The 15,175-nt window shown below is 50.4% G+C and overlaps 1 protein-coding gene across 1 annotated transcript in view; it reads right to left on the bottom strand.

Moving 5' to 3' along the window:
• Nucleotides 1-15,175, bottom strand: part of ULK2 (unc-51 like autophagy activating kinase 2) — a 565,259-nt gene that overhangs the window by 300,471 nt on the left and 249,613 nt on the right. Inside the window, exon 7 of the mRNA XM_078679911.1 lies at nt 7,668-7,741. Within this exon, the coding sequence (XP_078536037.1) occupies nt 7,668-7,741 (74 nt within the window). The remainder of the gene's footprint in view (nt 1-7,667; nt 7,742-15,175) is intronic.

Raw genomic sequence — 15,175 nt, forward strand, 5'->3', positions numbered from 1 at the left:
GGGGTTTCACCGCTGCTCATCGAGGAGACGGAGGAGGAGGAGGAGGAGGAAGGAGTGGGGGGTGAGAGTGGACAGGAGGTGGTGGGCGATGAGGAGGAGCAGGACAACCCGATAGGTGGTGGATTGGTATCCCTGGGTGGGGGTCGGGGGGTGCTGGGGGGAGGGGGTGCGCAAGGGGGTAGGAGGGTGCAGGTGGGGGGTTGGGGGATGCGCCGGGGGGTGGGGGAGGAAGGGGGTGGGGAGAGGTTTTTTGGGGGACGTAGCGGGGGTGCGTATAGTTTTGAGGGTGCGGGAGGGAGCAGCAGGGGGGATTTGCGTGGGTGGGGTGGGTGGGGGGATGTGGGGGGAGGACAGTGGGGCGGCCCGGGCGGGGGGGGAAGCTGGGGGTGGGGGGGAGAGTGGGTGGGGGGGTCGCCCGGCGTGGAGGGGCGGACATTCTGCGACAGGGGGGAGAGGCGGTTGGGAAGGTAGTGGTGATGGTTATGCCCCGGCTTGCTGGACTTCCCCGTTTTTCTCTTGGCAGGAGCAGTGGGGGAGGGGCTCGGGTGAGCAGCATGCGGCTCCACCCCGCCGAGTGGATGGGCCGGCTCTGCCTAGTACGGGCGGTCGCGCTCCAACGAGGGACCTGGGGTGGTCGGAGCGAAGATGGACGGAAAGCAGATCTCCAGCGCCCCCCTCCCGATGGGTCGATCCGGCCGCCGGGGGACGGGGATGGAGCAACGAGGCAACGGTTTCTTCTGCTTACCAACATGAGGGTAGACGGAGAGTGAGTGTAGATCTGGGGGCCTTGATGACGGAGTGTAGGGCCAGAGCAGGGTTGAGTAGGGTGTCTCCTGGTAGGATTGTGGCGGAAGCAGTGAGTGCGGAGTTGGAGTCGGAGGAAGACGGGGAGTTGCGGGAGGACGGGGAGGTTTGTAATGTTGTTGCCAGTGTTTTGCAGGAATGCCCCCGGCAAGTGATGCCGCGAGTGACGGCCCCCCCTGTGGATCTGGTTAGGCGGCGGGATCCGGTGAGGACGCCAGCCTTGACGCCAGGTAAGACCAGTACGGGGTCGGGGAGTGGCTTGGGCACGCCTCAAGGAGGCAAGGCGGGGGGTAGTGGTGTTGGAGGTCACCACGTGTCAGTGGGGACGGATGCGGAGGGTGGGGATACGGTGAGACTGGTGAAGGGTAGGTATGTGATGGATGCCGGCGTGTGTACTGAAGCGAGTTGCGGCTCGGCGGGGTCGGGCGAGTCCTCCGGTGCGTTAGTGGCAGCGAGTGGTGGAGCGACGGGGAGCGGCGAGGGCCCGGTTGCGGGCGCGGCGGCGGGGATCGCGGGGACGGCCGGGGGGTCAGGGGGAGCGGCTGCGTCGAGTGTCGGGGGGAAAGAGAGCTGCGACGTTCTGGTGAAGAAATTGCCGTACATGGGTGTGGCGAAGCCGTTGGGGGCGCATTTGTCTTTGGCGACCAGGGAAAAGATTTGGAAGGGGGAGTATGTTGAGATATTTAGGTTACTACACAGGGAGTTGATGGCAAAAGAAGGGTCGAAGGAGGAGGAACAGGAATTGGCACGGCGGCCGAGGGTGCCGGTCACTATTGAGAACTGGTCAGCGGCATTCTTAATCTATGCGAGCGTTTATTGCGAGAAGTATCCTGACCGGGCGGTGGCGCTTTTCAAGTACATGGACGTGGTACGGAGGGCGCAGGTGACTTACGGTGGCAATGCGTGGTCGCATTACGATGAAGAGTTTCGGGCGCGTATGGCGTCGGACCCGGAGGCGAAGTGGGGGGAGTTGGATGCGGACCTTTACCAGCAGACAATGAGTGGGGCGAAATTTGGCCGCACAATTTACACGGCCAGTGGTTTGCCACTGACTTCCACGCCCTTTTCGGCTCGCCCCACCCGTGGGGGGGTGGGGCCGGGGGGAGCCGGGAGCTTCCAGAGCGGGGGGCCCTGTTGGGACTTTAACAGGGGTTCCTGCCTCCGGCAGACGTGCAAGTTTAGGCACGAGTGCTCCTCGTGTGGAAAAAGACATCCCGAATCGCGCTGCTGGGGGCTTTGGGGAGGCCCCTCACAGGGTCAATCCCCGGCTCCCGGACCCGGCAGGGGGAGAGGGGGGGGGTAGAGGGGGGGCGAGTACCTTGGGAAAAGGCTCGTACTCCGGTTAGGCTGGATCGGTTGGAACCACTCTTGGAGGTGTATCCGCGGGCGGATGATGCGTCGGTGCTGCGTCGAGGTTTCAGGGAGGGTTTCCGGTTGGGGTACGAGGGTCCGCGGATTGCTCGTTGGGCGGAGAACCTGAAGTCTGTGAACGCGCACAAGGGCATCGTCCGGGAGAAGCTTTTTAAAGAGGTGAGAGAGGGGAGGATGGCGGGACCTTTTGTGGTGGCACCTTTGGATGATCTGATCATTTCGCCCATTGGTGTGGTCCCGAAGAAGGAGCAGGGTCAATTCCGCTTGATTCAACATCTCTCGTGGCCGGAGGGCGCCTCGGTGAACGATTTCATATCGGCAGACTTGGCGTCGGTGTCATACTCATCTGTGGACGTTGCGCGAAAACTGGTGACGACGGCGGGGCGAGGGGCGCTCATGGCAAAATGCGATGTGAAATCGGCGTTCAGGTTGCTGCCGGTCCACCCGGAGGACCATCAGTTGCTGGGAATACAGCTGGACGGGTTGATTTTCGTGGATAGAGCGCTTCCGATGGGGTGCTCTGTGTCATGTGCCTTGTTCGAGCGATTCAGTTCCTTCTTGCAGTGGGCTTTTTCCTGGCGCACAGGCTCTGAGGCGATTACGCATTACCTGGACGATTTCTTCCTGGTGGGTACCCCTGGTTCAACGGACTGCCAGCAGCGGCTGTGTAGTTTTATGGACTTAATGAAGTACTTAGGGGTGCCTTTGGCGCCAGAGAAGACTCAAGGGCCCAGCACGGTGCTGTCGTTCCTCGGGATAGAGCTCGATTCAGCGGCCATGGAAGCACGCCTGCCGGAGGACAAGAGGTCGGCAATGGTAGTTCTGGTGAGGGACATGTTGGCAAAAAGGAAGGTGTTGGTGCGAGAGGTACAGGTTTTGCTGGGGCACCTGAATTTCGCGTGCCGAGTGGTGCGGGCGGGGCGGACGTTTTGTCGACGGTTGGGATTGGCGTTGTCTGGGCTGTCGATGCCTCATCACCACGTACGGTTGCCGGCGGGCGCGCGAGAGGATCTGTGCATGTGGTTGGCTTTCTTGGAGAGGTTCAACGGTGTTCCCATGGCGCCGCCGGAGGAGTGGGAGTGGGACGTGACAATGTCGTCGGACGCGGCGGGAGTCGGCGGTTTTGGACTCTACTGGGCGGGTCGGTGGTGCGCGGAACAGTGGCCGGAGCGATGGCAAGCGGGGGGGAGAAGCATTGCTTTTTTGGAGTTGTTTCCGCTGGTGGTGGCTGTGACTGTGTGGGCGCGCGAGTTGGCGCATAGGCGCGTGTTGTTCAAGGTGGACAATATGTCGGTGGTGCAGGTAGTGAACCGGCAGTCTGCGAGAGAACCTCAGGTGCTGAAGTTGATGCGCGTGTTTGTGTTGAGGTGCCTGGAGAACAATATCTTGTTTCGGGCACAACATGTGCCAGGAGTGGACAATGACATTGCTGATGCTTTGTCTCGTCAACAGTGGCGGAGATTCCATGGGCTAGCCACGGAGGCGGAGGCGGTCAAGACGAAGGTGCCGGAGGAGATGTGGTTAGTGGGAGAGCGCGGGTCGTTCGATTGGTGAGGTCGTCTGTGGCGGTGTCTACGTGGAAGAGTTATGAACAGGCCTGGTTGGAGTTTCTGCGTTTTGGAGCGGTAAGGCAGCGGGACAAGTGGCGTCGGGAGGAACAGGTGGTGCAATTCATGTTGGGATTGATGGACAGAGGTTTGGCGAGAGTGACTATTGCGGGCAAACTGGCGGGAGTGGCGTTTATGGGTAAACTTTGGTGGGGCTATGCTCCCTCGGCGGGGGAATTGGGAGGGCGTCTTTTGGAAGGTTGGGAGAGAGAGAAAGGGGCCCGGGTGCGGCAGAGACGGCCTATTACGGAGGCGATGCTGGAGGGCTTTGAATCGAATGCCGGTGGTATGTAGAGATCAGGAAGAGGCGGTGCGGTTTTCCACATTGATGTCGTGGTTGTACTTCGGGGCCTTTAGGGTATCAGAGCTGGTGGGTTTGAAGGGGCAGGCGGGCGTCAGGTGGGGGGACGTGGAGTTCAGGGGCAGGGAGGTTGCCGTGCGGCTGCGACGTTCCAAAACCGATCAAAGGGAGAGGGGCACGTGGGTGGTACTGGGGCCAGGAGACAAGGAGGCGGTGTGTCCAGTGGCGTGGGGAAGGCGGTTAGCGGCCGGGGGAACTGAGGCGGGTACGGAGGTTTTTGACAGGGGTGAGGCGGGACGTGTGACGGCCGCGCAGTTGTTATGGGTCCTGCGGCACGCCCTGCGGTCCATGGGTGAGGAACCAAAAGACTTCGGGACACATTCCTTCCGTATCGGGGCGGCGACGGAGGCGGCGCGCCGGGGTTGGGGGAAGGAGGACATTAAGCGGTTGGGGCGCTGGAAGTCGGATTGTTTTAAGACGTACGTCCGGTTGCGAGGGGTGGCGGTGGAATGAGAAGGGGTGCGGACTTGGTACTTACATGTGTCTCTTTTCAGGTGCAGTGGCGGGGCCTACGGTGGCGGCAGTGTCCATTTATGTGGTGGGACATTCTTTTGTTAAAAGAGCGGAAAAGGCCGAATGGGAGAAATGCAAGAATTTGAACCTGGAACTAGACGAACAGTTGTTTAGGTGCCATTGGAGAGGAAAAGGGGGTATGCGTTGGCACGAGTTGGTGCCGGTGTTAAATAACATTGTTCGGAGTGGGGTGTGCCCGGATGTTTTAGTGGTACATCTGGGTGAGAACGACCTGGTGCAATGTAAGGGTTTGGCTTTGGTGAAGCAGATGCGGAGGGATCTGTTGGAGATCAAGAGACAGTGGGCAGGGTGTCACATTATTTGGTCAGAGTTCATTCCGAGGAGATGCTGGAGGGGGGCTGTGAGACCTGGGGCGATTGATAGAACTAGGAGGAAGATTAACAGAGAGATGAGGACCTTTTGCGAGAAGGAGGGATTGGGAAGAATGGAACACCCGGAGTTAAAGTATGGGGCCATATATTTTTTCTTAGAGGATGGGGTACATTTGTCCAGGTACGGGATGGAACTTTATGTAGTACAGTTGAAGGAGGCGGTAGACAGGGCGATAGGGGTCAGACGGTATCCGAAGGTGCAGAGGTCCTAGGGGGGGGGGGTCGAAAGTAATAAAGGCTTTCGAGTGGCGCTTTCTCTAGTTATAATGGGGGGATAGGATAGGAGGAAGGAACTTTACTGGTTAGAAGGGAGGGAGTGTACATAGGGCAGAGGTTATAAAACATTGAGCCAGGCGTTTGTGTACATAATAAAGAGGTTTATGAGGTTGTTTGGGGAAATGTTTAGGGGTGGGGGTGGGGGGATTGGCAGATATGTGTTTATTTAGTTAGGCCTAGTTTTGTGCGGCAAAGGCCAAGGTTTGGGGTATGTTCAGGATGCACCTGTTTCCAATAAAAGCGGCCTTTAACACACTATATACCTGTGTCCGGTCGGTTCTTCCCCTCCCCGTCTCCCGATGGGCCCCAATGGGGCTTTGCGGGGGGTGGCCGACCGGAGGGAGGCTCGCCCCCCCGGGGAATTTGGGGCTCCGGGAGGAAGGGGAGGGGTACAGGAAGGCAGGACACAGGAAGGTATGTTTTGGGCTGGTTGGGCTGGGTGGCAGTCTTTTGGGCTCCTTTTGGGCTAGGGGGATACATAAGCGGCCATTTTAGGTCACTTGTCACCAGTAGTTGGGACAGTGACACAGCAGCCGGGCTAGGTTAGGAGTTATTTGTCCCACCCACCCTCCCTGTTGTGAAGGGATAGGATTAAGGGGGGGATAGCAAGGGGTTTTTGTTGGTTACAGGTGTGTTCTGTGGTAGGGTAAAGAGTGTGTCGCTAGGAGCAGGTGCTGGGGTTGTGTTCTCGAGGTTGGCGCTTTCTCTAGTTATAATGGGGGGATAGGATAGGAGGAAGGAACTTTACTGGTTAGAAGGGAGGGAGTGTACATAGGGCAGAGGTTATAAAACATTGAGCCAGGCGTTTGTGTACATAATAAAGAGGTTTATGAGGTTGTTTGGGGAAATGTTTAGGGGTGGGGGTGGGGGGATTGGCAGATATGTGTTTATTTAGTTAGGCCTAGTTTTGTGCGGCAAAGGCCAAGGTTTGGGGTATGTTCAGGATGCACCTGTTTCCAATAAAAGCGGCCTTTAACACACTATATACCTGTGTCCGGTCGGTTCTTCCCCTCCCCGTCTCCCGATGGGCCCCAAAACACACATGGCATTGAACATCCCAAACACGCAAAACACACCAACCAGCTGAAAAGCACTATTCACACAGTTCAAGTCTGTAATAAATGGGCCTCTTCTAGCTGTTCTTGAAGAAAGCAGCGGCAGGTGCGAAGTGATGGCTATAAAGGCACTTCGCCACGTATAGTAATGTTTACATTGGGCACCAGCAAACTATACCTCCTGGGACTTAAACGCGCCAATTGCGCAGACAAAACCCAGCAGTGGATATTAACTTAACCAAAAGACTTTCTTGTCATGAGAAGAATAGGATTTCCTTAGCACGGTTGATTAGCTGTCTAAAGTAACTTAGAAATGTTAGGGTCAATGCATTCTCAGCATTAATTACATTATAATACATTTAGAAGTCCGTTAACATTCTGACATCCAACTGGGCCATTTTCCTTCCAGCTGGCACTAATAAAAACGTACTTTGCAACAAAAAAGTAAATGTTGCGTTTTGAGAGTCCACTCTTCTCTTTCTTAACTTCAGCACCGCAAGAATGGTGTCAAACACACAAGTAATTTTTTCAAGCACTGTTAGTGGTGGAGCCGGGTAATTACAGAAAGATTTATTGTCAAATCTTTTAAGTCTAGTTTTCCATCCACTGCTGGTGAGTTTTAACATAGACACCGTTAATACACAGAATCTTTTAAATGGCATCTCGGAGGCAGAATCGTGCTTCACTTGCTGGCAAAACATAAATGAAAATCCGAAAAGCAAGGCAAACATTGCATTTTAAACTGTTCTCTGCAAGTCTGTTCCAATCCTTAAATATCATATAGCGTGGTGGGCGTTAGTGAAAAACGGTAGAGTCTGAATAATCTGCCCGCACCTTTGACACTACGAATTGTAGTCCACTTAAACAACGGGCAGATGCTAATTAGCCACTTTAGGTGTTTCTTTTAAAACATTTATAAATCTACAGACTTAATTACTGACAACATTGACACGGATTGATAAAGAGAAGGAACAACTTAAGTGAACTCCAGAATGCATTATTTGTGTCTACGTGAGGTCATACAGCATCAGTTTTATTTGCATGACCATGCTGCGGCGCCCCTAGCTGGTTTTGACGGCGCACTGGGGCGCCGGGGCGCACAGATTGGGAACTGCTGGATTCTAGCCCATAGTCACCACACCTACTCATTGATAACAAGTAATGTTCCACAGGCCGGAGTGATAATAGCGGCTTCTGTACAGTTCTCCCATGAGAAAGTTAAAGAGGCACTGCATGGCATCTGATATGTGTGAATGAATAAATAAAGAAACTTAACCAGATTACTCACCATGTACATGGGGGATCCACACAGTGTGGCAGCCATCATGTTACTGTGCAGATATCGAGCAAAGCCAAAGTCCGCTACAAAACAAATAAAAGCAAGCAACAAATGAGACACCAGAGAGAAAAACTGGATTTTAACACCATTTAGTCCATCATTCCGGCTCCAGGATGGCTCGGGTCATCTCTGCTGGGCTGTCTAATGAGTTCTCCATTTACAGCTTATTAGACAGACCTTACCAAGTGTTCAGTACCCATTCAAGAATGCGAGCCAATCCTGGTGATTGAGAAATGATTTATTACATGAATTGTTTTCAATAAAGAGTTAGAGACCTTAGGCTGTGCACAAGACGAGATTACGGAACTCCTACCCACTCAAAGAATTTGCAGACCACAGCAATTTTTGTTGGAAACATTTAGGTCATATTTTTTACACATCAAACAGTAACAAAGCTGTAAATAAGGATGGTACTATGGACAGATCAATTTATGAACAGAAATCCAGCCATCATTAGTTATGAATGAAACACTGGCAACTCAAACACTGAGAAATACGAGGCAGTGGTAGTCCCTGCCTGTAATTTCTCCTCCTCTTTCCATGCCTGCATATGTCAGCCCATCAATGAAGCTGGCACTCACATTGCTGGAGTGCTGTATATGAGGAATGATTGCGTCGCAAGATGTCATTATGCAGTAAATGTACCATCACCGAGAACGGCTGGAGAAAAGACCGTCTGGCAGGATGGCTCCCCACATTTAACATTTGCCACTGACAAAATGCGTTGTCCCAGTAAGCCAGACTCAGTCCTCCATCTTTTCGAGGTCAGTAAATTGAGAACCAAAAACTAGTTAATAGTACCACTTAAAAAAGCAGCAAAGTGCGGTATGAAGCGATGTATAAAAATATGTTTTCACTATCTACATAATACGCTCCAGGGGGAAGCCTATTACAGACAGAAAAGGGCACTCCTGGCAAAGCCATGAGCACGCCTTGAGAGAAGCCTATCATAGACATAAAACTCAGGTGGATTCTCAAGGGTTTGGGCTGAGTTCCATGATGGACAGAACAAGAGCTCATTGGGGGAGAGCCCACTGTGGGCGGACTTGAGCTGTCCCCTGAAAAAGCAAACAATAAATGTGGACACACACCATTGAAAGACACAAAAGGACTCCTAACGGGAAGCCCAACCAGGACATCACAAGATTGCTGCTTGGATGATGCAATAGCATCAGGAATTAAATCAAAATAGACTGCTACAGAGAGTAAAAATGACACAGATGAGGAGAGGCTACCACGAGCAGATATAGAAGGACTCAAGAGGGAAGCCAATCAAGGATGGTCACTAGATGCCACCAGGAAAAAAGATCATCCTGAATGAATGAGCACAAGATGACTTCAAGTAGAGATCGACATGAGAGAACTCTAAATGAAAGCCCATCATGGATAGACCTAAGAGGAGGTTCTAATGGACCAACACAACAGAACTCCCAGAAAGAAGCACACCAAGAAAATCACAAACCACCTTATGTGAGAGACTAACACAAGCGAAAAAGGCACATTCATTTGGGTGGGAAAGACTCTAGAGGTGAGCACAAGATGACTCCTGGGAGAACTATAACATGGCTGAATACGAGGTCACTGCTGGCAGAGTCTCTATGTTGGCCATTACAAGAGTACTCCAGGTGGAAGCCCCCTACACCAGCAAACAACTGGTAAGAAGCCCATCTTAGCTTGCAATGCGGACTTCTGGTACAAGAACAGAATAGTCAAAAGCAGAATTCAGAAAAAAGAAATCACTGAAGGTCACCAAAGGGCAGCTGGAGAGAGGCTCATCACAGACAAAGAGAAGACGATCACTTGATTGAAGCCTATTAAGAATACCACAATTAGACTCTTGAAGTCCATCAGGGACGGACTCAAGAGGGAACTTGAAAGCTATCATGACTAAAAACAAAAGGCCACTTGTGTTGGTGGAAGACATTCATAACGGGCACAGACAGACATCTGGGGAGGAGGGCGGTTGATAGGCCACTAAAATGTATCATAAAATCAGTACTGTGTGTACCAGACAAGGTACGTCACAGACTGGATACCCAGCAGGCTAAGTATACCTGAAATCATTCATTACCAAGTCAGGTACCTTCCACGTAATCCATCACCAAGTCATTCATCTCGGACCTCTGAAATCTTCTTTGACACTACCATGTCAGCAGCCCAGTAAGTCAACCACCTGCCAGGCAAACGATTCTCCCAAGACTGGATACCCAGCAGGCTAAGTATACCTGAAATCATTCATAACCAAGTCAGGTACCTTCCACGTAATCCATCACCAAGTCATTCATCTCGCACCTCTGAAATCTTCTTTGACACTACCATGTCAGCAGCCCAGTACGTCAACCACCTGCCAGGCAAACGATTCTCCCAAGACTGGATACCCAGCAGGCTAAGTATACCTGAAATCATTCATTACCAAGTCAGGTACCTTCCACGTAATCCATCACCAAGTCATTCATCTCGCACCTCTGAAATCTTCTTTGACACTACCATGTCAGCAGCCCAGTAAGTCAACCACCTGCCAGGCAAACGATTCTCCCAAGACTGGATACCCAGCAGGCTAAGTATACCTCAAATCATTCATTACCAAGCCAGGTACCTTCCAGGTAATCCATCACCAAGTCATTCATCTCGCACCTCTGAAATCTTCTTTGACACTACCATGTCAGCAGCCCAGTAAGTCAACCACCTGCCAGGCAAACGATTCTCCCAAGACTGGATACCCAGCAGGCTAAGTATACCTGAAATCATTCATAACCAAGTCAGGTACCTTCCACCTAATCCATCACCAAGTCATTCATCTTGCACCTCTGAAATCTTCTTTGACACTACCATGTCAGCAGCCCAGTACGTAAACCACCTGCCAGGCAAACGATTCTCCCAAGACTGGATACCCAGCAGGCTAAGTATACCTGAAATCATTCATTACCAAGTCAGGTACCTTCCACGTAATCCATCACCAAGTCATTCATCTCGTACCTCTGAAATCTTCTTTGACACTACCATGTCAGCAGCCCAGTAAGTCAACCACCTGTCAGGCAAACGATTCTCCCAAGACTGGATACCCAGCAGGCTAAGTATACCTCAAATCATTCATTACCAAGCCAGGTACCTTCCAGGTAATCCATCACCAAGTCATTCATCTCGCACCTCTGAAATCTTCTTTGACACTACCATGTCAGCAGCCCAGTAAGTCAACCACCTGCCAGGCAAACAATTCTCCCAAGACTGGATACCCGGCAGGCTAAGTATACCTCAAATCATTCATTACCAAGCCAAGTACCTTCCAGGTAATCCATCACCAAGTCATTCATCTCGCACCTCTGAAATCTTCTTTGACACTACCATGTCAGCAGCCCAGTAAGTCAACCACCTGCCAGGCAAACGATTCTCCCAAGACTGGATACCCAGCAGGCTAAGTATACCTCAAATCATTCATTACCAAGCCAGGTACCTTCCAGGTAATCCCTCTCCAAGTCATTCATCTTGCACCTCTGAAATCTTCTTTGACACTACCATGTCAGCAGCCCAGTAAGTCAACCACCTGCCAGGCAAACGATTCTCCCAAGACTGGATACCCAGCAGGCTAAGAATACCTCAAATCATTCATTACCAAGCCAGGTACCTTCCAGGTAATCCATCACCAAGTCATTCATCTCGCACCTCTGAAATCTTCTTTGACACTACCATGTCAGCAGCCCATAAGTCAACCACCTGCCAGGCAAACCATTCTCCTAAGACTGGATACCCAGCAGGCTAAGTATACCTCAAATCATTCATTACCAAGTCAGGTACCTTCCAGGTAATCCCTCTCCAAGTCATTCATCTCGCACCTCTGAAATCTTCTTTGACACTACCATGTCAGCAGCCCAGTAAGTCAACCACCTGCCAGGCAAACGATTCTCCCAAGACTGGATACCCAGCAGGCTAAGAATACCTCAAATCATTCATTACCAAGTCAGGTACCTTCCAGGTAATCCATCATCAAGTCATTCATCTCGCACCTCTGAAATCTTCTTTGACACTACCATGTCAGCAGCCCAGTAAGTCAACCACCTGCCAGGCACACCATTCTCCTAAGACTGGATACCCAGCAGGCTAAGTATACCTCAAAACATTCATTACAAAGTCAGGTACCTTCCAGGTAATCCATCTCCAAGTCATTCATCTCGCACCTCCGAAATCTTCTTTGACACTACCATGTCAGCAGCCTAGTAAGTCAACCACCTGTCGGGCAAACCATTCTCCCAAGATACGCCACCATTCAGGAAAAGGCCCCATACTCACAGACCTTTGGATCTTATTTTCATGGATCTTGTACCCTTCATATTACCGATTTACAGACAACAAAGAAAACAGATGAACCTTAGTGGCATCACATCTAAGTTATAAACTTTTTTCTCCTTTGAAAACAGTTTGCGCGATTCAGTTGTTTTCTGTGAACTAGAGAGATTGCTAATGAACATAAAATAGATGTAATAAAAAGCCATGCACACACATACATATACAGGGCTCGAAAATTCCACTCGACCGCTCGCATAGTCAAGCTAAATTTAACAAGGTCGAGCTGTTTTTAGGTCCTACTCGCCCTTTCTGGCGAGTAGGAAAACAAACCAACTTGTCCTCTGTCTGTGAAAACGGAGCAAACGTGACAAGATAACAAGATTTAAAGGCATTTTGATTGCTCACAAAGTTAATGAGCAATAAAGATGCATTTAACTCTTATCTTGTCACATTTACTCCGCTTTCAGAGACGGAGGTCAAGTAGGTTGCAGTTAGGTCGAGGAAATTTTTTATGGTACTAGTCCTGCAGGACTAGTACCATTTTTGGGATATACACACATATTTATATATATAACCCACCAGAGGGCGTGACTGACTCATCGGAAGATGTTTAAAGCCAATAAATGAACTGACTCGGTATTTCACCTAATTCTGCCAACTGACATTGCACGAAGCCCGTGAGCAAGGAGCTTGTAGCTCTGAAACGCGTAGGGTAAAGGATTATATACAAGCACTGTGATGTCCGGTTTCAGATGAATAAATGAATGCTGCTTCAAGGTGCAGGATTTGCCTGGTTTTTTAAGTGCGTCCTCACAGGGGGACACCTTTCGTGAACATATATAGATATATATATATATATATATATCTATATATGTATTTATATATATATAAATATGATATTCTTAACAGCTGTTGTCTACAGAAGGCAGCTTCCCCCTTCACTACGACCACCCAGCATGGGAACCTTCACAGGCAATTACTGAAAGCGAACAAAATGATTTCATTGGAGAGAGAAAAAAAACACCTTCCGACAGAAACATGCATCAGCTCCAGTGCTCAATTCGCAAAAACAAATAAATATGAACATGAATAAATAAAGTGCCTGGTGCCCAACTAGTGTATAGGAAGGCCTCTCCCCTCTTAGTGCTGGTGCCAGCCTCCCTTGTGAGGCTACAAATCACACAACAACATATGCATGCTAACTCATTTAGATGCAGATCCCGGTAGGGGCAACTCAATATTTTCACTTTCTATTTCCATCTAAGGTAGAGGTCTTCAATATGTGGGGAGTGAGCCAGTGGGGGGGCCTTGGACGCATGGGAAAGTGGTCACACTCTTCATTTGCTAAAAGAAAACATCCCAGGTGGTTAATTCCAGTAGTTAAAATGCTTTCCCTGGAGTGTTGTTAATCAGGGATTCCCCTGTGCTGGGAAACTGAAGTCAGGCAGACAGCTAAACACACCATTCTACCAGTTTGTTGCTGGCCTGAAAGAAATGCAAATGTACACAATGAGTTAATCTGCAAATGTAAAGGATTTGCATATTAAGCCATACGCCCGTTTGGCACCTAGCACGGGTGTCTGGCTTTGGCGTATGTGTGACTACAAGCCAACCCCCCCCCCCCCCCCTCCCCGCTAGGATCCATGGTGTAAGATCTTTCTACATCTCATAATTGTCTTGCTTTCAGAAATTGCTGAAGGCCCACTGTAAACCATGAGTCTTGCGGTATTTAGGTGTCACAGGTGAGGGTGCACCTTAGCGTGTGCACACTCTGTGGCATTCTGGTCCTGAAGAAAGCCTCACTACTCGCAACCAGAGGCTGAAACATGTAGACCTGTAATTGCACTGCCACATTAGGATGTGAATGGCCAATTTAACCAGTATTTACATCCACTTTCACAATATTTTAACCTTGCCTTACTTCTCCACCAATAAAAGAATTTGGGATAAGTAAAGACAATTTTAACCTTTCACTTTCACGGACTGCACTTCCCAAAGAAACCCGCTCTGCTGTAACAAGGTGTCAAAGCACACCCGGGAGGCATTCGGCCCCTCGCGCGGGATCCCAATGATGAAGCATGTCACCAACTGGGTTGGTGAGTGAGGGATCTCTTAATAAACTCCTTGTGCAAACTCTTTGTTTGGAATCACTCTTTTGTTGTTTGTTTATTTAGATCTGGGAATGTGTCAAAAACCCATTGGAAAACCCACCCCAACACCCATGGAACACCCCCTGATACAGTGTAAGGCAACGCATCGACTTGCGCTGGGTTGCCTTTCACCATATGTAGGAGGTCATGATAAGCCGCGTCGTAGGTATGGGTCTGCACTCTGCTCAACCAGAGCGTCATAAAAAACGATGCACCGGCAGCGCAAGGGACTTATATTGTTTCTTATTGCTGTATTTGGGTGTTAAACTGGCACTAATAAGGTGCAACCACGGATTGCCAGTTTCTCTGGAGAACATTTATGGTTGTCCATGATAAGGAGTACCAGGTTCTAGAAATGTTTGTCTGGAGGGCGTCCTTACCCCTAAAACATTTTGATGGGGGTCTCTGCATCAAAAAGTTTGCAAACCACTGATCTAAGGGGTGAAAAATGAGAGGTCTGTTGTAAAGCAGTGCTATCCATACCCTATCACCAATGTAATCACACAAGAATGACTCGGATACCGTCACACTATCAGAGGAAATTATTAAATGTCTGCGAGCTTGTCAGGTGGGCACAAGAGTTTAAAACGGCTCATCATGGGCAATGCGAGTAAAGTCAAACCACCGCTTCCAATATTATTAGCTCTAACAGAATACCTAAAAGCTGTTGCATCAGGTATGTCTCAAAGTCCAAGACATCAGCTTTGTGTCAATGCATAAAATAAAGTTATACTGCAGAAGATTCCCTTTCCTTTTTTCCTCACCTGCCCTCTATAGTTCTATTTATATATACCTTTTCAAGGCAACAGGCCGTTGCCGGAATAGAGCGTGGAAGTGTCGCCAGGTAACGTGCTGCCGCCATGATCGAGCTGCCACAGACAGGCCGCATTACTCCCCCAGCCTGTCCCATTACTGCCGCTGGGGATGGGACAGGCGGGGACAGGCAGGGGCAGGCAGGGGCTGAACAGCGCGGGCCAGGCCGCTGTCAGAGCAGCAGGGCAGAGGCAGGCACTGGCCCTGTGGCCC

Source organism: Lissotriton helveticus, chromosome 3_1 (genome assembly GCF_964261635.1).
Source record: "Lissotriton helveticus chromosome 3_1, aLisHel1.1, whole genome shotgun sequence".
Taxonomy (NCBI): Eukaryota; Metazoa; Chordata; class Amphibia; order Caudata; family Salamandridae; genus Lissotriton; species Lissotriton helveticus.